This window comes from Oncorhynchus clarkii, chromosome 28 (assembly GCF_045791955.1).
Source record: "Oncorhynchus clarkii lewisi isolate Uvic-CL-2024 chromosome 28, UVic_Ocla_1.0, whole genome shotgun sequence".
NCBI classification, from domain to species: domain Eukaryota; kingdom Metazoa; phylum Chordata; class Actinopteri; order Salmoniformes; family Salmonidae; genus Oncorhynchus; species Oncorhynchus clarkii.
Genome location: NC_092174.1, coordinates 18,837,573 through 18,863,843, shown reverse-complemented (window position 1 = coordinate 18,863,843; position 26,271 = coordinate 18,837,573). Strand labels below are relative to the sequence as shown.

Below are 26,271 nucleotides of genomic sequence, written 5' to 3'. Positions count from 1 at the left end.
GCGAGCCATTGGAAAATGTTCCCTGGTCTTTGTGGATGAATCTGTGTTTGAAATTCACGACTCGACTGCGGGACCTCACAGATAATTGCATGTGTGGTGTAAAGAGATGGGATTATCATTCAAAAATCCTGTTAACCACTATTACTGCACACAGAGTGAGTCTATGCAACTTATTATGTGACTTGTCAAGGAAATCTTCACTCCTGTACGTATTTAGGCTTGCCATAAGAAAGGAGTTGAATACCTATTGACTAAAGATATTTCAGTTTAAAACATATTTAAAAATAAAAACAAATTAATGTACAAGGCAAGCAACACTGAAGCATGCACTGGAGCACCAGCTGTTTTTGTACACTACAAATTTTTTATGAATTTATTTGCAAATTATGGTGGAAAATAAGTATTTGGTCAATAACAAAAGTTTCTCAATACTTTGTTATATACCCTTTGTTGGCAATGACAGAGGTCAAACGTTTTCTGTAAGTCTTCACAAGGTTTTCACACACTGTTGCTGGTATTTTGGCCCATTCCTAGATGCAGATCTCCTCTAGAGCAGTGATGTTTTGGGGCTGTTGCTGGGCAACACGGACTTTCAACTCCCTCCAAAGATTTTCTATGGGGTTGAGATCTGGAGACTGGCTAGGCCACTCAAGAACCTTGAAATGCTTCTTACGAAGCCACTCCTTCGTTGCCCGGGATGTGTTTGGGATCATTGTCATGCTGAAAGACCCAGCCACATTTCATCTTCAATGCCCTTGCTGATGGAAGGAGGTTTTCACTCAAAATCTCACGATACATGGCCCTATTCACTCTTTCCTTTACACGGATCAGTCGTCCTGGTCCATTTGCAGAAAAACAGCCCCAAAGCATGATTTTTCCACCCCCATGCTTCACAGTAGGTATGGTGTTCTTTGGATGCAACTCAGCATTCTTTGTCCTCCAAACACGACGAGTTGAGTTTTTACCAAAAAGTTATATTTTGGTTTCATCTGACCATATGACATTCTCCCAATCTTCTTCTTGATCATCCAAATGCTCTCTAGCAAACTTCAGATGGGCCTGGACATGTACAGGCTTAAGCAGGGGGACACGTCTGGCACTGCAGGATTTGAGTCCCTGGCGGCGTAGTGTGTTACTGATGGTAGGCTTTGTTACTTTGGTCCCAGCTCTCTGCAGGTCATTCACTAGGTTCCCCCGTGTGGTTCTGGGATTTTTGCTCACCGTTCTTCTCATTTTGACCATACGGCGTGAGATCTTACGTGGAGCCCCAGATCGAGGGAGATTATCAGTGATCTTGTATATCTTCCATTTCCTAATAATTGCTCCCACAGTTGATTTCTTCAAACCAAGCTGCTTACCTATTGCAGATTCTGTCTTCCCAGCCTGGTGCAGGTCTACAATTTTGTTTCTGGTGTCCTTTGACAGCTCTTTGGTCTTGGCCATAGTGGAGTTTGGAGTGTGACTGTTTGAGGTTGTGGACAGGTGTCTTTTATACTGATAACAAGTTCAAACAGGTGCCATTAATACAGGTAATGAGTGGAGGACAGAGGAGCCTCTTAAAGAAGAAGTGACAGGTCTGTGAGAGCCAGAAATCTTGCTTGTTTGTAGGTGACCAAATACTTATTTTCCACCATAATTTGCAAATAAATTCATAAAAAATCCTACAATGTGAATTTCTGGATTTTTTTTTCTCATTTTGTCTGTCATAGTTGAAGTGTACCTATGATGAAAATTACAGGCCTCTCTCATCTTTTTTAAGTGGGAGAACTTGCACAATTGTGGGCTGACTAAATACTTTTTTGCCCCACTGTAGGTAGGTTACCTTCACTTCCTTGGACACAGGGACTATGGTGGTCTGCTTGAAACATGTAGGTATTACAGACTTGGTCAGGGAGAGGTTGAAAATGTCATTGAAGACACTTGACAGTTGGTCGGCGCATGCTTTGAGTACACGTCCTGGTAATCCGTCTGGCCCAGCGGCTTTGTGAATGTTGACCTGTTTAAAAGGTTTTGTTCACATCGGCTACCGAGAGCATTATCACACAGTCATCCGGAACAGCTGGTGCTCTTGTGCATGCATCAGTGTTGCTTGCCTCGAAGCGAACATAAAAATGCATTTAGCTCGTCTGGTAGGCTTGCATCACTGGGCAGCTCGCGTCTGAGTTTCCCTTTGTAGTCCGTAATAGTTTTCAAGCCCTGCCACATTCGACGAGCGTCAGAGCCGATGTAGTAGGATTCAATTTTAATCCTGTATTGACGCTTTGCTGGTTTGGTTGTTCGTCGGAGGGCGTAGCGGGAACACTCTGACGTTTCCAAAACTGCAAAGATATTGTCTGTGAGTGCAACAGAACTGATGTTACAGGCGAAACCCAGATAAAAATCCAATCAGGAATTGCCGCATTTTTTGAAACCGCCTCATGCCAATGAGTGAATGAGCTACGAATGAGCTTATGTTTTCTACGTATTCCCCAAGGTGTCTACAGCATTGTGGCATTTTTTGCGCATTTATGTTGAAGAATAGCCGTAAGGGACCACATTTAGCAAGTGGTCACATGATGGCTCCCGTAGAAAATCTTGCGTAAAGTACACAAGTAGCCATTTTTCCAACCGCTTCTTATGAGAAACCAATTGTCTCGACGGATATATTATCAAATTGTTATGTGAAAAACACCTTGAGGATTGATTCTAAACAACGTTTGCCATGTTTCTGTCGATATTATGGAGCTAATTTTGAAAAAAGTTTGGCGTTGTAGTGACCGCATTTTCCGGTCGATTTCTCAGCCAAACGTGACGAACAAACGGGAGCTATTTCGCCTACAAAAATAATATTTTGGGAAAAAAGGAACATTTGCTATCTAACTGGGAGTCTCGAGTGAAAACATCTGAAGTTCTTCAAAGGTAAATTATTTAATTTGATTGCTTTTCTTATTTTCGTGAAAATGTTGCCTGCTGCCAGCAGAGCCTAGCATAGCATTATGCCATGATAAACTTACACAAATGCTTGTCTAGCGTTGGCTGTAAAGCATATTTTGAAAATCTGAGATGACAGTGTGATTAACAAAAGGCTAAGCTGTGTCTCAATATATTTCATTTGTGATTTTCATGAATAGGAAGATTTTGTAGGAAGATTTATGTCCGCTGCGTTATGCTAATTAGTTTGAGGCTATGATTACGCTCCCGGATCCGGGTTGGATAGTCGCAAGAAGTTAAGCGTCCGAATTAGTCTCCCACTCCTTGAAAGCGGCAGCTCTAGCCTTTGGCTCGATGCGCATGTTGCCTGTAATTCATGGTTTCTGGTTGGGATGTGTACGTACGGTCACTGTGGGGACGACGTCGTCAATGCACTTATTGATGAAGGCGATGACTGAGGTGGTGTACTCCTCAATGCCATTGGAGGAATCCTGAAACATATTCCAGTCTATGCTAGCAAAACAGTCCTGTAGTGTAGCATCCGCGTCATCTGACCACTTCCGTATTGAGCGAGTCACTGGTACTTCCAGCTTTAGTCTTTGCTTGTAAGCAGGAATCAGGAGGATAGAGTTATGGTCAGATTAGCCAAATGGAAGGCAGGGGGGAGCATTGTATGTATCTCTGTGTGTGGAGTAAAAGTGATCTAGAGTTTTTTTCCATCTGGTTGCACATGTGACATGCTGGTAAAAATTTGGTAAAACGTATTTAAGTTTTTTTCCATCTGGTTGCACATGTGACATGCTGGTAAAAATTTGGTAAAACGTATTTAAGTTTGCCTGCATTAAAGTCCCCGGCCACAGGAACACCGCTTCTGGGTGTGCATTTTCTCCTTTGCTTATGGCCTTATAGAGCTGGTTGAGCATGGTCTTAGTGCCAGCTTTGTTCTGTGGTGGTAAATCGAAGCCTATGAATTATATAGATGAGAACTCTTGGCAGATAGTGTGGTCTACAGCTTATCATAAGGTACTCTACCTCAGGCGAGCAATACCTTGAGACTTCTTTAATATTAGACATCGCGCACCAGCTGTTTTTGACAAATGGACACACCCCCACCCCTCGTCTTACCAGACGTAGCTTCTCTGTTCTGCCGGTGCATGGAAAATCCCGCCAGCTCTATATTATCCGTATCATCGTTCAGCCACGTCTCGGTGAAACACAAGATATTAGAGTTTTTAATGTCCCGTTGGTAGGATAATCTTAAATCGTATGTCATTCATTTTATTTTCCAGTTGGAGTTTACTCGCTCGCCTATGGAGTCCAAGAAAATAATGATGTTGTATTGTGTTGGTCAATCATGGGCACACTCATGACAACCTGACCTAATAAACCTAGTACCAATAAAATCTCACACTGTTTTGAGATTATATACACAGTAGTATGTATAATCTTAGATTAAAAGCTACTGTAAGAACCCTCTTAATATGTAAAAGAACATCTGGTTATCTAGCCTTTTTTGGACTAACTATAGGTTCATTCTCTGGTTTCCAAAGCCTATAAATCCCTCTTCCTGGAACTCAGTGAATAACATACAACGAATAAACATTTGCTCCACTACCTAAGAGTTATGTCCTGTCCTCAGAGTAACTGTCTGTCTGTGGCTCTATCAGACTGAATAGAGATCTGTCAAAGACCATTAGTGTTGTCCACTCTAGTCTACGTCCCAAATGGCACCTTATTCCCTATATAGTGCACTACTTTTGACCAGAGTCTGTCCTCCTTCACAGCCTTCGTGTTCCAGCTAGCCAGACAGGAAATGATGGGCCAAGTTCTGTCACATCTTGGCCAGTGTGTATCCAGCCATTGTACAGCTGGCACCAAGTGACCGCATGATCAAAGCTGCTCAGTCCTTTGTGAACCGGCCTTCCACGAGAACACCGTTAGACTGGGTCTAGGAGAAGAAAGGGGACTGACTTTGGGCTGTGTCAAAGGCTTTCTTTAGAGGGTTCTAGTCAAAAGAGGTGCACTATATAGGGAGCACGGTGCCATTTGGGACACAAACGGGAGCTAATTATTTTGTGGAGTTTATTTTCTCTGAGTGTACCGGAGGCAGGCACCAGGCAGCCACATGGGCGACCACAGAATACAAGCCTGTATCATAACTATTCTTTATTTTCAGTGTTTAGGCCTTAATTAGGTTTACCTTGTTTCAGACCACTGGAGAGAAAAGATCTAGGGACAAGGATTGATTGAATAACTGAAGTCAAAGTTTAAGTAGCCAATGTCATAATGTATTGTAAGGCCTTGTGTATAGGCAGAGGCAGGTGGAAAGGCAGTAGGAGACATTCTATCTGAACCCAAACAGTAGACCTAGTCAGTAAATCTGGCACAGAGGTGGCTAGCCGAGTTGCCTTCCTCCTTTATCTCCTAGTTTATTTCCGGTGCGTTGTGTAGTCTTTTGGACCTTTCACACCCCATCTCACACACACACTCACGTCTTACCTAGATAAAGAGAGGCATTCTCCTTCTTGACGTTGTCGTCCAGGTAGGTGGGTCCCAGGGTGTAGATGGGCGTCGACCCCATGCCTACCAGTATCTGTGCAATGATGAACAGGGCCACGTACAGGTTGTGCTCATTACCCTCCTGGTCTCTGGGACAAGACACATCCAGGAAGTCCTTGCCACTGCCGTTGTTGTTCATACACAGGCCCTCGTTGCCCCGGGACGAGTTCACCTCCAGGATTTGGTACGGAGGGGAGATGAAGTGAGGCAAGGAGAAGAGTGCTGCTCCGACGGCTATGAACACCGCACCCACGGCCAACCACCTGGGCCTCTGCCCTCGGCCTCCGAAGTAACTGATGAAGACCACCACCAGCAGACTGCCTATGTCAAAGCAGCTGACGAGCAGGCCGGACTCAGAGCTCCGGAGGCTGTACCTCTTCTCTATGGTGGTGATGACACTGCTAAGGTAGCCAGACACCATCAGTGACTGGATGAATGTCAGGTAGCACATGCAAAATAAAAAACAGCGAGAGTCTTCGAGAATTGCATTAATGTATTTCCTAGTGGGTAAACGCATCAGGGGTAACCTCGAGGTGAGGAAGCCTTGCCTCGTTGGGTTTTTACTCCTGGGCTTGCTCACCTGTGTCTCCGTGTTAAATGAACTACTCAACCCCACCACACTAGAACTGGAAGGGGAATAGTTAACATTAGTCCTAGTGGAGGATTCAGGTAGAGGTTGGTTCAGGTTGATCCTCTGTGGGAGTTGGATTAATTCAGCACACTTTTCCTCCGTTATTGACACCTGCTGCTGCATAGACTTGGCCAACAACAACTTGCTTTGCTGGCCTGAGTCATTCAGAGCAGGTAAACTTTTGGATTTGAAGTTAATGCTAGCAGGGTCCTCCTCCTCATACTGACTCAATAACTCATCATCCGCTTGAAGGGGTTCTGACAGGTCATTCTCTGTCTCCTTGTGGTCATCAGATGCCATTGTGTTTTGTTGATGAGCTGGCTGAATTCACAAGAGTAAGTTTAAAAGTCCAGTCACTGCGTTCAATAGCTGACACCACTTACACTATAATATACACACTTCATCCAGTAAAAAACAGCTTCGGGCTGCAAGCCAGGCCCAATAAAAGTGAGAAAATAAGGGATAATGGCTTCTGCGTTGGCTTATCTTTGCACTGCCTCTATGTTTATCTCGCGAACCCTTGTGCTCTGCCAGCATCTGATTCTGGAGCTCGAGGCCTCTGGTGTCGTAGATTGTCTGCCATGCCTTTAGCCGCTGCTCACCATCACTAGCGTTAACTGAGTCGGTGGACGATGTTGGTGTTTTGAGTCAAATAGAAAGAAAATGGTATTGGGTCGATGACACGGCAGAGTTGACATGGTCCCCCTGGAATCCCCTTTACAAAAAGAAGAAAGGAATACATTTCAGACATATTGAGTGTTTTCACCTCCCCAGTACCACCTAAGGTTAGCTGTCATTGTCGTAACATAATCTGTATGTTTTGAGTAGCTAGGCAGCTAATTGTTAACGTTAAACATGAAAACGAACAAATGAAACCAGTCTTGACATTCAACAACAATAAAAAAACTGACATGCTACTAAAAACACCGTTGAATGGCCATGTAGTATTTACCGACGTCGACCAGTTTTCAATACAGCCCCTACATAAAAAATAGCCATAAATAAGTAGCTAGCTAACGTTATCTACAGTCGCCTAGTAAACACTGCGGCTAGCTCTGGCGAGCGGCTGCTGTTGGTCTGCTGGTGGCAGGCTTGTAAGCTAGCTAATAATAGCTGTTAATTAAAATACAATCGCTAACAAACCTGACGATTTTAAGTAATAGCAGGGCCCTTGATTCTTCATTTAAAGGTCCCATTTAAAACCCATTTGACGGACGTTATCAAATTGCACCAGACAAAGATCTCGTCATCCCTGTCTTTAGCTTTACATTCTGACTCTCTCTCACTCACTGAAGAGAATGAAGTTGTTTACCACGACCCGGGTAGTACTAGCCTCTGTAGCTTCCGAGGCCCCTCACTGGTTCGATTTTACTGGGGCGGAAGTGTCGTGTGGCCATATTAAATATTTGTATAACTCATTGTTCTATCTGTGGCCATATGAAGTGATGCTAATGCTTGGGGGTGAAGTTGCCCCTTAAAACAGATCTAGAATCAGCTTATTGTACAAAGCCCAGTACTTGACCATGCAGCTGTTAATGGTCAATGGCGACTTGTGATCAGTTGCCAGTCGCAGTTTGCTTCTGCGTCTGGCAAATGCAATGCCTGTGATATATTATCTTAAATTCAATCATGCGTGTCTATGACTTCGTTGCATACGGAAAAATTATACTTCACTTCATACAATTTTTTTTTAAATACTGATATAGTCGCATTTTTTCAGCTTTATTGGATGGTATGTATTTTCTGTGTGTTCTGTAAAATAAAATGTTATCTGGTGGACAATTATGCCCTCTGCTGATAAGGGGAAGAACACAGGACGGCCCAACCAGGTGATGTACATACAGTGCCTTCAGAATGTATTCATACCCCTTGAATTATTCCACATTTTGTTGTTACAGCCTGAATTCAAAATTGATTAAATAGATTTTGTTCCTCTCACCCATCTACACACAGTACCCCATAATGACAAAGTGAAAAATGTTTTAGGCATTTTTCCAAATGTATTAGTAATTACAGTACGTCAAGTTTGGACACCTACTCATCACAGGGTTTATCATTATTTTGACTATTTGATAGTAAAATGACAAGCATACCCATAACACGATGTAGCCACCACCATTTTTGAAAATATGAAGTGGTACTCAGTGATAGGTTGTTGGATTTGTCGCAAACATAATACATTGTTTTCAGGCATTCAAGTGCATTTCGTTGCCACATTTTTTGCAGTTTGACCATGCAGCTGTTCATGGTCTGCCGGTGGCCTTATTGCAAACATGATGCACGTTTTGGAATAGTTTTGTTCTGTACAGGCTTCCTTTTCACTCTGTCATTTAGGTTAGTATTGTGATATAAGTACAATGTTGTTGACCCATCCTCAGTTTTGTCCTATCACAGCCATTACATTCTGTTTTTAAAGTTACCATTGGCTTCATGGTGAAATCCGTGAGCGGTTTCCTTCCTCTTCAGTAACTGAGTTAGGAAGGACGCCTCTATCTTTGTAGTGACTGGATGTATTGATACACCATCCAAAGTGTAATTAATAACTTGCTCCACCATGCTCAAAGGAATATTCAATGTCTGCTTTTTTGTTGTTGTAATTTAAAAAATATATACCAATAGGTAGAAAATATACCTGGCCTTTGTGGTTGAAATTCACTGCTCGACTGAGGAACCTTACAGATAACTACAGTGGGGCAAAAAAGTATTTAGTCAAGCCACCAATTGTGCAAGTTTTCCCACTTAAAAAGATGAGAGAGGCCTGTAATTTTCATAGGTACACTTCAACTATGACAGACAAAATGAGAAGAAAAAAATCCAGAAAATCACATTGTAGGATTTTTAATGAATTTATTTGCAAATTATGGTGGAAAATATTTGGTCAATAACAAAAGTTTATCTCAATACTTTGTTATATACCCTTTGTTGGCAATGACAGAGGTCAAACGTTTTCTTTAAGTCTTCACAAGGTTTTCACACACTGTTGCTGGTATTTTGGCCCATTCCTCCATGCAGATCTCCTCTAGAGCAGTGTTGTTTTGGGGCTGTTGCTGGGCAACACGGACTTTCAATTCCCCCCAAAGACTGTCTATGGGGTTGAGATCTGGAGACTGGCTAGGCCACTCCAGGACCTTGAAATGCTTCTTACGAAGCCCCTCCTTCGTTGCCCGGGCGGTGTGTTTGGGATCATTGTCATGCTGAAAGACCCAGCCACGTTTCATCTTCAATGCCCTTGCTGATGGAAGGAGGTTTTCACTCAAAATCTTACAATACATGGCTCCATTCATTATTTCCTTTACACGGATCAGTCTTCCTGGTCCCTTTGCAGAAAAACAGCCCCAAAGCATGATTTTTCCACCCCCATGCTTCACAGTAGGTATGGTGTTCTTTGGATGCAACTCAGCATTCTTTGTCCTCCAAACACGACGAGTTGAGTTTTTACCAAAAAGTTATATTTTGGTTTCATCTGACCATATGACATTCTCCCAATCTTCTTCTTGATCATCCAAATGCTCTCTAGCAAACTTCAGATGGGCCTGGACATGTACAGGCTTAAGCAGGGGGACACGTCTGGCACTGCAGGATTTGAGTCCCTGGCGGCGTAGTGTGTTACTGATGGTAGGCTTTGTTACTTTGGTCCCAGCTCTCTGCAGGTCATTCACTAGGTTCCCCCGTGTGGTTCTGGGATTTTTGCTCACCGTTCTTCTCATTTTGACCATACGGCGTGAGATCTTACGTGGAGCCCCAGATCGAGGGAGATTATCAGTGATCTTGTATATCTTCCATTTCCTAATAATTGCTCCCACAGTTGATTTCTTCAAACCAAGCTGCTTACCTATTGCAGATTCTGTCTTCCCAGCCTGGTGCAGGTCTACAATTTTGTTTCTGGTGTCCTTTGACAGCTCTTTGGTCTTGGCCATAGTGGAGTTTGGAGTGTGACTGTTTGAGGTTGTGGACAGGTGTCTTTTATACTGATAACAAGTTCAAACAGGTGCCATTAATACAGGTAACGAGTGGAGGACAGAGGAGCCTCTTAAAGAAGAAGTTACAGGTCTGTGAGAGCCAGAAATCTTGCTTGTTTGTAGGTGACCAAATACTTATTTTCCACCATAATTTGCAAATAAATTCATTAAAAATCCTACAATGTGATTTTCTGGATTTTTTTCCTTCTCATTTTGTCTGTCATAGTTGAAGTGTACCTATGATGAAAATTACAGGCCTCTCTCATCTTTTTAAGTGGGAGAACTTGCACAATTGGTGGCTGACTAAATAGTTTTTTGCCCCACTGTATGTGTGGGTAGAGATGTAGTAATTCGAAAATCATGTTAAAACACTATTTTTGCACACAGTGAGTCCATGCAACTTCTGTGACTTGTCAAGCACATTTTCCCTCCTGAACTTATTTAGGTTTGACAACTAAAGGGGCTGAATACTTCCACTCAACACATTTCAGCTTTTCATTTTTAGACGTAAAAACTTCTAAAAACACAACTCCACTTTGACATTATGGGGTATTATTGTTCGTAGGCCTGTGACAATATTTTAATCCATTTTAAGTTCAGGCTGTAACAACAAAATGTGGGGAAAAAGTCAAAGGTACACAGATACATGTATTACAACAGGGTAACAGTTGTTACTAAAAAGTGTGTCTAACTGATTACATTAGAGTAATTAGTCTGGAAACTGAATAATAATAATATTCTGTCAACCTTATGGGATAGAGACAAAAATTGTAGACCAAGTCAAATCAGTAATTACACTTCAATCAACATAATAAAAATAATTTATTTACAATGCCATAAATCATAAATTAGCAAGCAGCATTGGCAAAAGCAATATTAGTCAACAGCTTGCATAAGGTGTAAATTAATTTTGCATAAAATGCCCACAGTGGATGAACATCGATGCAGGTGAACATAGTGCTATTTAATATGAACATCACACCTGCAAAAATACATTTCTGAACCGTAACAATGAGCTTTCTACACGAAAACTCTTGTTTTACAATATTGCTTTGATTTACCATTTTGTTGTTTACATACTCACCTTAAAAGACAGTCAATATGAAACAACTGTACAAATAATACAACCCACAACTGATCACAAATAAAATGTGGGGGAAAAGAAAAAAAATCTACTGTGAAAACCAACCAAATAAGCCAGGGGTGTAGTAGTCTAACCATAGCACAAGTACAATGGTTGCATCTGAAATGGCATCCTATATAGGGTGCCATTTCAGACATGGCCATTGAGTGACGATGCACACTTCAGTATTGTCATCTCACTATACATATATGATACAACTGTCAACTTCACAGTAATACACAATACAGAAAAACAGGTCTAAGGCATTATGCTAGGTCTTTAGCATGTTAAGGTACTTGCATGTAATATTTACCAATTGATCAAATAGCAAACTATAAATTAAGAACATTTTTTCAAAAAAAAGTATCGATCAGTCAGAATCAGAGAAGAAAAAGTAATTCAATTCAACCAACCCTTGTGAGTGAATTTAATATTTGTATGCACACTCTTTCCTTAAAACTTGTCGTCGTGATTGCCAAGATGCATACCTTACAAAAGGCTGTTAACACAGTAACACTTCATGGCTTACGTTTATTTTAAAGGTTGTATAATAAAATCTTTGGATTTGCAACGAGAGCAGTACATCCATTCTATGACAATTGTTTTTCTTTCCTTTTTTTGTGACTTAATTTGCATCAGAGCATCCTAATCTTCAAAATTTGCTCAACTCTTAAAAAATGCCTGGTTTAGGAAAATGTTGAATGAATTGGGAGAAATTGGCCATCACAAAAATAAGAAATATCCTTTGCAGCGTCAAAGAGATATCATAATAACCAGTGCAAACCTACAAAAAAGATATTTTCTGGACACACATTTTCACAAACACTTGATTATGTGAGGCCAACTTCATTTCAGCATTTGCAGACAATTTGGAGTTTTCACATTCTTCTTCTAAAAAAAAGCAAAATTATATATAAAATAATTGCTAAATTATAAGTTCTGTGAGATTTGCTATGTGCTTACAGACTAAAACTAAACTGGAGTAGTACAGGAATATGGTGTGAAAAATGCATATTGCCTGTCCATTTTACACGACTGAAGCAGAACTTGTTTTGTACCTTCCAGGTGATCTATAGTCATTACCCCCAATCAACAGACAAAGACCACCCTAAAGAATTCAGTTATGCCTGTTGGCAGGCCTGTCCATTCCTTTAATTGTGAGGTTGAGGTGAAGTGCAAGGAAAAATCCTTACGCAATAAGTTGAAACCCTGAAAAAAGTGAGTTCATCAACTCAAACGATATGACTGTAGTCACATTTCAGTGGTTGTTTTTTGTAACACCAGGCTGGAGAGAAAACAGACATCTTATTTCATTAATTTATACTGCAATATATACACAACCTATGAACATTCACCTTCATACATATCGCAGCAGGGGGATTCACTTTAACATTTCATCTAAAACTACAGGACTTAAAATATGGAATTCAATTAGACACAATAAGGTAACATTTTAAGGGATACTTGTTAAGTCACTTAACCATTTCCTCCCTCTTATAGTGTCATACAAATAATGTTTCTAAAGTTTCAAAACTATAAATACCTGTAAAACATTTATTTTATAAACCTTTCAAGAGACTACTTTAGTTAGGCTTACAATATAACCGTTCAAAATCAAACACAATTGTATAGTTTATGCTCTTCGAGCCATTTATAATATACCACTTGTCTCACACCCGTGCATGTGTATACAGCACAAACGCACAAAGAAACTATTGTTATTTTAAAAAAAGACCCGGAGAGAGAGTAGTAAAGAGTGTATTTTCTGAGGGGAGCTATAGTCTGGGTTCTGTCCCTTAATTAATACATTCATCTGACCAGATGCCTGCTGACAGGATCAGTTTCGAGTCTATATTCTGTGAGTATGGGTCCGTTGTATGCATGTGTGTATACGTGTATTTGTCTGTATCCATTTTCTTTGTGTGTATATGCAAGTGTGTCAGAGTGTGAGCTGGACGATATGGACAAAAATCCATATTGCGACAAATTGCCTGACTTGATGCGATAATGATAAATAGAACGATAAGTTTACCACAGTTAATTTATTATCCTTTAAACTACTACTACTACTATGGTTGTAGCCTACAATTGTCACATTAACATTAACCCATATTAGCAAACCTACAGCACCAGGCAAAAGGTTTGGACATACCTACTCATTCAAGGGTTATTCTTTATTTTTACTATTTTCTACATTGCAGAATAATAGTGAAGACATCAAAACTATGAAATAACACATATGGAATCATGTAGTAACCATAAAAAGTGTTAAACAAATCTAAATATTTTATTTATTTGAGATTCTTCAAAGTAGCCACCCTTTGCCTTGATGACAGCTTTGCACACTCTTGGCATTCTCTAAACCAGCTTTATGGAGGTAGTCACCTGGAATGCATTTCAATTAACAGGAATTTCTTTCCTTCTTAATGCGTTTGAGCCAATCAGTTGTGTTGTGACAAGATAGGGGAGGTATACAGAAGATAACCCTATGTGGTAAAAGACCAAGTCCATATTATGGCAAGAACTGCTCAAATAAGCAAAGAAATGACAGTCCATCATTACTTTAAGACATAAAGGTCAGTCAACACAGAACATTTTAAGAACTTTGAAAGTTTCTTCAAATGCAGTAGCAAAAACCATCAAGCGCTATGATGAAACTGAAACAGGAAACCTGCAGAGGATAACTTCATTAGAGTTACCAGCCTCAGAAATCGCAGCCCACATAAATTCTTCAGAGTTCATGTAACTGACACATCTCAACATCAACTGTTCAGAGGAGACTGCGTGAATCATGCCTTCATGGTAGAATTGCTGCAAAGAAACCACTACTAAAGGACACCAATAATAAGAAGAGACTTGCTTGAGCAAAGAAACGCAACCAATGAACATTAGACTGGTGGAAATCTGTCCTTTGGTCTGATGAGTCCAAATTTTAGATTTTTGGTTCCAACCACTGTGTCTTTGTGAGACGTAGAGTAGGTGATCTTCGCATGTGTGGTTCCCACCGTGAAGCATGGAGGAGGTGGTGTGATGGTGTATTGCTGGTGACACTGTCTGATTTATTTAGAATTCACGTTACACTTAACCAGCATTGCTACCACAGCATTCTGAACCGATACGCTATCCCATCTGGTTTACGCTAAGTGGGACTATCATTTGTTTTTCAAAAAGACAATGACCCAACACACCTCCAGGCTGTATAAGGGCTATTTAACCAAGAAGGAGAGTGATGGAGTGCTGCATCAGATGACCTGGCCACCACAATCACCCGACCTCAACCCAATTTAAATGGCTTGAGATGAGATGGACCACAGAGTGAAGGAAAAGCAGCCAACAAGTGCCATGCAGGTGTGGGAACTCCATCAAGACTGTTGAAAAAGCATTCCAGGTGAAGCTGGTTGAGAGAATGCAAAGAGTGTGCAAAGCTGTCATCAAGGCAGAGGGTGGCTACTTTGAAGAATCTCAAATTTCCAATATATTTTGATTTGTTTAACACTTTTTTGGTTACTACATGATTCCATGTGTTATTTCATAGTTTTGATGTCTTCACTATTATCTTACAATGTAGAAAATAGTAAAAAAATAAACAAAAACCCTGAAATGAGTAGGTGTGTCCAAACTTTTAACTGGTACTGTATTTCATTTCAAACTTCACATTTCTCTAGTATAGGCAAAATGCCTGCGATAAGTGGTCGGTATGGTTGGTGTTGATAATTTCAGTTTATCGTCCTAGCTACATGTGTTTGTCCATTTTGTGTGTGTGTGTGTGTGTGTGTGTGTGTGTGTGTGTGTGTGTGTGTGTGTGTGTGTGTGTGTGTGTGTGTGTGTGTGTGGGGGAGGACCTAAGTCACACTAAGGTGAATGCAGTTGGTTGGTTCAGGAAGTTGTGTTTTTCAGTAGATGAGTCTTTGTCCAATCAAAGACCCAGGTAGAACTGCAGGAGCTCCTTGATTGGTTGGATGCCAGTGTTTTCATTGGGTGTTGGCCATTTATACTGTGTTGTCCCACAATCGACCGGGGTTAGCAATAGTTCTGAAAAAGAACATGGTTATATCATTTAAAAAAGGCAGAATTCAGTGAAATAAGACTGACACAATTCTAAAAGAGACACAGGTGATTTGAAGGACGTAGGACGTATGCCCTCAATGACCCATCGGTGTGGTCTGTTTTGATGTGTAAACGTTTTTAAATCCTTAATGTTGGGCAGACAACATATGATGAAACGTTACTCGCTCGAGTTGCTTCACATGTCAATCCCAACTGTTCTAGAATGAGGCTATCGCCTCGTCTCAAGCCATTATCATTCACCTGTGGAAGTTGGAACACATGGAGATTTTTGTTTAATGTTCCACTACATCACCACACTAAGGCTGCCTCCCAAACGACAACCTATTCCCTCAATAGTGCTCTACTTTATACCAGGGTCCATAAGGCTCTGGTCAAAAGTAGAGTCAAATGTGGGACATTATAGTACCAATTGGGGAAGCAGTCTACTACTATGCATCAGAGTCCACTGCATACATAGCAAGCAAACCCGTACTAGCTGGCAAGCGACTGAGGGCAGATCCTCTGGTAAAGAGCTTTTTTCTAAAGTACTTCTAAATCGCTAAAAAGAAACTACAGTACAAACAGGGGTAGGTGGAACTGGCACTGGACACACACACAGCGCCACACACACACACTCATTACACAGCCCCCCCCCCCCCCCCCACACACACTCATTACACAGCCCCCCACACACACACACTCATTACACAGCCCCCCACACACACACACTCAATACACAGCCCCACACACAAACACTCATTACACAGCCCCACACACAAACACTCATTACACAGCCCCACACACACATACTCATTATACATCCCCCCCCCACACACACACTGATTACACAGCCCCCCACACACACACTCATTACACAGCCCCACACACAAACACTCATTACACAGCCCCACACACACATACACTCATTACACAGCCCCACACACAAACACTCATTACACAGCCCCACACACACAAACACTCATTACACAGCCCCACACACACATACACTCATTACACAGCCCCCCACACACACACACTCATTACACAGCCCCCCACACACACACACTCATTACACAGCCCCACACACAAACACTCATTACACAGCCCCACACACACTCATTACACAGCCCCACACACACATACACTCATTATACATCCCCCCCCCACACACACACTGATTACACAGCCCCCCCCACACACACTCATTACACAGCCCCCCACACACACACACTCATTACACAGCCCCACACACAAACACTCATTACACAGCCCCACACACACATACACTCATTACACAGCCCCCCACACACACACACACTCATTACACATCCCCCCCCACACACACACTCATTACACAGCCCCCCACACACACACTCATTACACAGCCCCCCACACACACACGCTCATTACACAGCCCCCCACACACACACGCTCATTACACAGCCCCCCACACACACACACTCATTACACAGCCCCCCCCACACACACTCATTACACAGCCCCCCCCCACACACACACACTCATTACACAGCCCCCCCCCCCCACACACACACACACATTACACAGCCCCCCCCCACACGCACACACATTACACAGCCCCACACACACACTCATTACACAGCCCCACACACACACTCATTACACAGCCCCACACACACACTCATTACACAGCCCCCCCCACACACACACTCATTACACAGCCCCCCCCACACACACACACTCATTACACAGCCCCCCACACACAAACTCATTACAAAGCCCCCCCCACACACACACACACTCATTACACAGCCCCACACACACACACACACATTACACAGCCCCACACACACTCATTACACAGCCCCACACACACTCATTACACAGCCCCACACACACTCATTACACAGCCCCACACACACACTCACTCATTACACAGCCCCACACACACACTCACTCATTACACAGCCCCACACACACACACTCACTCATTACACAGCCCCCCACACACACTCACACTCATTACACAGCCCCCCACACACACACACACACACACTCATTACACAGCCCCCCACACACACACTCATTACACAGCCCCCCACACACACACACACACTCATTACACAGCCCCCCCCACACACACACACTCATTACACAGCCCCCCACACACAAACTCATTACAAAGCCCCCCACACACACACACACACAAAACACAGCCCCACACACACTCATTACACAGCCCCACACACACACTCACTCATTACACAGCCCCACACACACACTCACTCATTACACAGCCCCACACACACACTCACTCATTACACAGCCCCAGACACACACTCACTCATTACACAGCCCCCCACACACACTAACACTCATTACACAGCCCCCCACACACACACACACACTCATTACACAGCCCCCCACACACACACACACACTCATTACACAGCCCCCCACACACACACACACTCATTACACAGCCCCACACACACTCATTACACAGCCCCACACACACACACACACACTCATAACACAGCCCCACACACACACACACACACACTCACTCATTACACAGCCCCCCACACACACACACACACACACACTCATTACACAGCCCCACACACACACACACACACACACTCATTACACAGCCCCACACACACACACACACACTCATTACACAGCCCCACACACACTCATTACACAGCCCCACACACACACACACTCATTACACAGCCCCACACACACTCATTACACATTACACACACACCCACACACACACACACTCATTACACAGCCCCCCACACACACTCATTACACAGCCAGGCACACACACACACACACTCATAACACAGCCCCACACACACACACTCATTACACAGCCCCACACACACACACACACAGCCCCACACACACACACAGCCCCACACACACACACACACAGCCCCACACACACACACACAGCCCCACACACAGCCCCACACACACACACACACACACAGCCCCACACACATTACACAGCCCCACACACACTCGTTACACAGCCCCACACACACACACACACTCATTACACAGCCCCACACACACACATTACACAGAGCCCCACACACACACACATCCCCCAACACACACACACACATTACACACAGCCCCACACACACACAGCCCCCCACACACACTACACACAGCCCCACACACACACACACACACATTACATACAGCCCCACACACACTCATTACACAGCCCCCCACACACACTCATTACACAGCCCCCCACACACAAACACTCATTACACAGCCCCCACACACACTCATTACACAGCCCCACACACACACTCACTCATTACACAGCCCCACACACACACTCACTCATTACACAGCCCCACACACACACTCACTCATTACACAGCCCCAGACACACACTCACTCATTACACAGCCCCCCACACACACTCACACTCATTACACAGCCCCCCACACACACTCACTCATTACACAGCCCCCCACACACACACACACACTCATTACACAGCCCCCCACACACACACACACTCATTACACAGCCCCACACACACTCATTACACAGCCCCACACACACACACACACACTCATAACACAGCCCCACACACACACACACTCACTCATTACACAGCCCCCCCCACACACACACACACACACTCATTACACAGCCCCACACACACACACACACACACACTCATTACACAGCCCCACACACACACACACACACTCATTACACAGCCCCACACACACTCATTACACAGCCCCACACACACACACACTCATTACACAGCCCCCCACACACACTCATTACACAGCCAGGCACACACACACACACACACTCATAACACAGCCCCACACACACACACACTCATTACACAGCCCCACACACACACACACACACACACACAGCCCCACACACACACACACACAGCCCCACACACACACACACACACACACACACACAGCCCCACACACACACACACAGCCCCACACACAGCCCCACACACAGCCCCACACACACACACACACACAGCCCCACACACATTACACAGCCCCACACACACTCGTTACACAGCCCCACACACACACACACACTCATTACACAGCCCCACACACACACATTACACAGAGCCCACACACACACACATCCCCCAACACACACACACACATTACACACAGCCCCACACACACATTACACACAGCCCCACACACACACACACACACATTACACACAGCCCCACACACACTCATTACACAGCCCCCCACACACACTCATTACACAGCCCCACACACACAAACACTCATTACACAGCCCCACACACACATTCATTACACAGCCCCACACACACACACACTCATTATACAGCCCCCCCCCCCCCCCCACATACACACACACTCATTACACAGCCCCCCCACACACACACACACACACTCATTACACAGCCCCACACCCACACACACACTCATTACACAGCCCCACACCCACACACACTCATTACACAGCCCCCCACACACACACACACTCATTACACAGCCCCCCACACACACACTCATTACACAGCCCCCCACACACACACACACTCATTACACAGCCCCCCACACACACACTCATTACACAGCCCCACACACACACACTCATTACACAGCCCCACACACACACACACACTCATTACACAGCCCCACACACACACACACACTCATTACACAGCCCCCCCCCACACACACACACACACACACTCATTACACAGCCCCACACACACACACACACACTCTCATTACACAGCCCCATACACACACACACACACACTCATTACACAGCCCCACACACACACACACTCATTACACAGCCCCACACACACACACACACTCATTACACAGCCCCACACACATACATTCATTACACAGCCCCCCACACACACACACACACACTCATTACACAGCCCCCCACACACACTCATTACACAGCCAGCCACACACTCATTACACAGCCCCACACACACACACACACACACACACTCATTACACAGCCCCACACACACACACTCATTACACAGCCCCACACACACACACACTCATTACACAGCCCCCCACACACACACACTCATTACACAGCCCCCCACACACACACACTCATTACACAGCCCCCCACACACACTCATTACACAGCCAACCACACACTCATTACACAGCCCCCCCCACACACACACACTCATTACACAGCCCCACACACACACACTCATTACACAGCCCCACACACACACACTCATTACACAGCACACTCACTCATTACACAGCCCCACACACACACACACACACACACACTCATTACACAGCCCCACACACACACACTCATTACACAGCCCCACACACACACACACACACACACACACAGCCCCACACACACTCATTACACAGCCCCACACACACACTCACTCATTACACAGCCCCACACACACTCACTCATTACACAGCCCCACACACACACTCACTCATTACACAGCCCCCCACACACACTCACTCATTACACATCCCCCCACACACACTCACTCATTACACAGCCCCCCACACACACTCACTCATTACACAGCCCCCCACACACACTCACTCATTACACAGCCCCACACACACACTCACTCATTACACAGCCCCCCACACACACTCACTCATTACACAGCCCCACACACACTCACTCATTACACAGCCCCACACACACACACACTCATTACACAGCCCCCCCCAACCCACACACACACTCATTACACAGCCCCACACACACACTCATTACACAGCCCCACACACACACACTCATTACACAGCCCCACACACACACTCATTACACAGCCCCCCACACACGCTCACTCATTACACAGCCCCCCACACACGCTCACTCATTACACAGACCCCCACACACACTCACTCATTACACAGCCCCACACACACTCATTACACAGCCCCCCCCCACACACACTCATTACACAGCCCCACACACACACACACACTCATTACACAGCCCCCCCCCCCCCACCCCACACACACACTCATTACACAGCCCCCCCCCACCCCACACACACACTCATTACACAGCCCCACACACTCATTACACAGCCCCACACACACACACACTCATTACACAGCCCCACACACACACACACTCATTACACAGCCCCACACACACACACACTCATTACACAGCCCCACACACACACTGATTACACAGCCCCACACACACACTCATTACACAGCCCCACACACACACACTCATTACACAGCCCCACACACACACACTCATTACACAGCCACCCCCCCCCCCCACACACACACACTCATTACACAGCCCCCCACACACACACTCATTACACAGCCCCCCCCCCCACACACACACACACACTCATTACACAGCCCCACACACACTCACTCATTACACAGCCCCACACACTCATTACACAGCCCCCCCCCACACACACTCATTACACAGCCCCACACACACACACACTCATTACACAGCCCCCCCCACCCCACAAACACACTCATTACACAGCCCCACACACACACTCATTACACAGCCCCACACACACACACTCATTACACAGCCCCACACACACACACTCATTACACAGCCCCACACACACACTCATTACACAGCCCCCCACACACACTCACTCATTACACAGCCCCCCACACACACACACTCATTACACAGCCCCCCACACACACACACTCATTACACAGCCCCCCACACACACTCATTACACAGCCAGCCACACACTCATTACACAGCCCCCCCCACACACACACACTCATTACACAGCCCCACACACACACACACTCATTACACAGCCCCACACACACACACTCATTACACAGCCCCACACACACACACTCATTACACAGCCCCACCACACACACACTCATTACACAGCCCCACACACACACACACACACTCATTACACAGCCCCACACACACTCATTACACAGCCCCACACACACTCATTGCACAGCCCCACACACACACACACACACACACACACACACACACTCATTACACAGCCCCCCACACACACACTCATTACACAGCCCCCCCCCCCACACACACACACACTCATTACACAGCCCCACACACACTCACTCATTACACAGCCCCACACACACTCATTACACAGCCCCCCCCCAACACACACTCATTACACAGCCCCACACACACACACACACTCATTACACAGCCCCACACACACACACACTCACACACACACACTCATTACACAGCCCCCCCCCCACCCCACACACACACTCATTACACAGCCCCACACACACACTCATTACACAGCCCCACACACTCATTACACAGCCCCACACACACACACACTCATTACACAGCCCCACACACACACACACACTCATTACACAGCCCCCCCCACACACACTCACTCATTACACAGCCCCCCACACACACTCACTCATTACACAGCCCCCCACACACACTCACTCATTACACAGCCCCACACACACACTCACTCATTACACAGCCCCCCACACACACTCACTCATTACACAGCCCCACACACACTCACTCATTACACAGCCCCACACACACACACACTCATTACACAGCCCCCCCCACACACACACACTCATTACACAGCCCCACACACACACTCATTACACAGCCCCACACACACACACTCATTACACAGCCCCACACACACACTCATTACACAGCCCCCCACACACGCACACTCATTACACAGCCCCCCACACACGCTCACTCATTACACAGCCCCCACACACACTCACTCATTACACAGCCCCACACACACACTCATTACACAGCCCCCCCCCACACACACTCATTACACAGCCCCACACACACACACACACTCATTACACAGCCCCCCCCCCCCCACAGCCCCACCCCACACACACACTCATTACACAGCCCCCCCCCCACCCCACACACACACTCATTACACAGCCCCACACACTCATTACACAGCCCCACACACACACACACTCATTACACAGCCCCACACACACACACACTCATTACACAGCCCCACACACACACACACTCATTACACAGCCCCACACACACACTGATTACACAGCCCCACACACACACTCATTACACAGCCCCACACACACACACTCATTACACAGCCCCACACACACACACTCATTACACAGCCACCCCCCCTCACACACACACTCATTACACAGCCCCCCACACACACACTCATTACACAGCCCCCCCCACACACACACACACACACTCATTACACAGCCCCACACACACTCACTCATTACACAGCCCCACACACTCATTACACAGCCCCCCCCCACACACACTCATTACACAGCCCCACACACACACACACTCATTACACAGCCCCCCCCACCCCACACACACACTCATTACACAGCCCCACACACACACTCATTACACAGCCCCACACACACACACTCATTACACAGCCCCACACACACACACTCATTACACAGCCCCACACACACACTCATTACACAGCCCCCCACACACACTCACTCATTACACAGCCCCCCACACACACACACTCATTACACAGCCCCCCACACACACACACTCATTACACAGCCCCCCACACACACACACTCATTACACAGCCCCCCACACACACTCATTACACAGCCAGCCACACACTCATTACACAGCCCCCCCCACACACACACTCACTCATTACACAGCCCCACACACACACACACTCATTACACAGCCCCACACACACACACTCATTACACAGCCCCACACACACACACTCATTACACAGCCCCACCACACACACACTCATTACACAGCCCCACACACACACACACACACTCATTACACAGCCCCACACACACTCATTGCACAGCCCCACACACACACACACACACACACACACTCATTACACAGCCCCCCACACACACACTCATTACACAGCCCCCCCCCACACACACACACACTCATTACACAGCCCCACACACACTCACTCATTACACAGCCCCACACACACTCATTACACAGCCCCCCCCCCCCCCCACACACACTCATTACACAGCCCCACACACACACACACACTCATTACACAGCCCCACACACACACACACACTCATTACACAGCCCCCCCCCCACCCCACACACACACTCATTACACAGCCCCCCCCCCCCACCCCACACACACACTCATTACACAGCCCCACACACTCATTACACAGCCCCACACACACACACACTCATTACACAGCCCCACACACACACACACACTCATTACACAGCCCCACACACACACACACACTCATTACACAGCCCCACACACACACTGATTACACAGCCCCACACACACACTCATTACACAGCCCCACACACACACACTCATTACACAGCCCCCCACACACACACTCATTACACAGCCCCCCCCCCCCCCACACACTCATTACACAGCCCCACCCCCACACACACACACACACACTCATTATACAGCCCCACCCCCACACACACACACACTCATTACACAGCCCCACACACACACACACACACACTCATTACACAGCCCCACACACACACACACACACACACTCATTACACAGCCCCACACACACACACACTCATTACACAGCCCCACACAGCCCCACACACACACTCATTACACAGCCCCACACACACACACACACACTCATTACACAGCCCCACACACACACACATTACACAGCCCCCCACACACACACACACAGCCCCCCACACACACACACATTACACACAGCCCCACACACACACACACCTTACACACAGCCCCACACACACACACACACACACACACAGCCCCACACACACACACATTACACACAGCCCCACACACACACTCATTACACAGCCCCCCACACACACTCATTACACAGCCCCACACACACACATTCATTACACAGCCCCCCCACACACACACTCATTACACAGCCCCACACACACACACACACACATTACACAGCCCCACACACACTCATTACACAGCCCCACACACACTCATTACACAGCCCCACACACACACACACTCATTACACAGCCTCACACACACACACTCATTACACAGCCCCACACACACACACACACACTCATTACACAGCCCCACACACACACACACTCATTACACAGCCCCACACACACACACACTCATTACACAGCCTCACACACACACTCATTACACAGCCCCACACACACACTCATTACACAGCCCCCCCCCCCCCCCACACACACACACACTCATTACACAGCCCCACCCCCCCACACACACACACACACACTCATTATACAGCCCCACCCCCACACACACACACACTCATTACACAGCCCCACACCCACACACACACTCATTACACAGCCCCACACACACACACACTCATTACACAGCCCCCCACACACACACACACACTCATTACACAGCCCCACACACACACACACTCATTACACAGCCCCACACACACACACACTCATTACACAGCCCCACACACACACACACACTCATTACACAGCCCCACACACACACTCATTACACAGCCCCCCCCCCCCCCCCCCACACACACACTCATTACACAGCCCCACCCCCCCCCACACACACACACACACACACACCCCACCCCACACACACACACACACTCATTACACAGCCCCACACACACACACACTCATTACACAGCCCCACACACACACACACTCATTACACAGCCCCACACACACACACACTCATTACACAGCCCCCCACACACACACACACACACACACTCATTACACAGCCCCACACAGCCCCACACACACACTCATTACACAGCCCCACACACACACACACACTCATTACACAGCCCCACACACACACATTACACAGCCCCACACACACTCATTACACACCCCACACACACACACATACACAGCCCCACACACACACATTACACAGCCCCACACACACACATTACACAGCCCCCCACACACACACACACAGCCCCCCACACACACACACATTACACACAGCCCCACACACA

General features: G+C 46.2%; 2 protein-coding genes across 6 annotated transcripts in view; both read right to left on the bottom strand.

Moving 5' to 3' along the window:
* LOC139386890 (solute carrier organic anion transporter family member 5A1-like) overlaps positions 1-7,472 on the bottom strand; it is a 39,591-nt gene extending 32,119 nt beyond the window's left edge. The window contains exons 1-2 of the mRNA XM_071132755.1: positions 7,244-7,472; positions 5,410-6,815 (exon numbers count right to left, since the gene is read on the bottom strand). Coding sequence (XP_070988856.1) covers positions 5,410-6,400 — 991 coding nt within the window. The 5' untranslated portion in view covers positions 6,401-6,815; positions 7,244-7,472. The remainder of the gene's footprint in view (positions 1-5,409; positions 6,816-7,243) is intronic.
* A 3,390-nt stretch (positions 7,473-10,862) lies between these two features.
* The window catches only part of LOC139386577 (nuclear receptor coactivator 2-like), a 77,811-nt gene continuing 62,402 nt past the window's right edge, over positions 10,863-26,271 (bottom strand). For all 5 annotated transcript variants that reach the window (XM_071132232.1, XM_071132235.1, XM_071132234.1 and 2 more), the window contains one exon: positions 10,863-15,214. In XM_071132232.1, the coding sequence (XP_070988333.1) occupies positions 15,203-15,214 (12 nt within the window). In that variant the 3' untranslated portion in view covers positions 10,863-15,202. The remainder of the gene's footprint in view (positions 15,215-26,271) is intronic.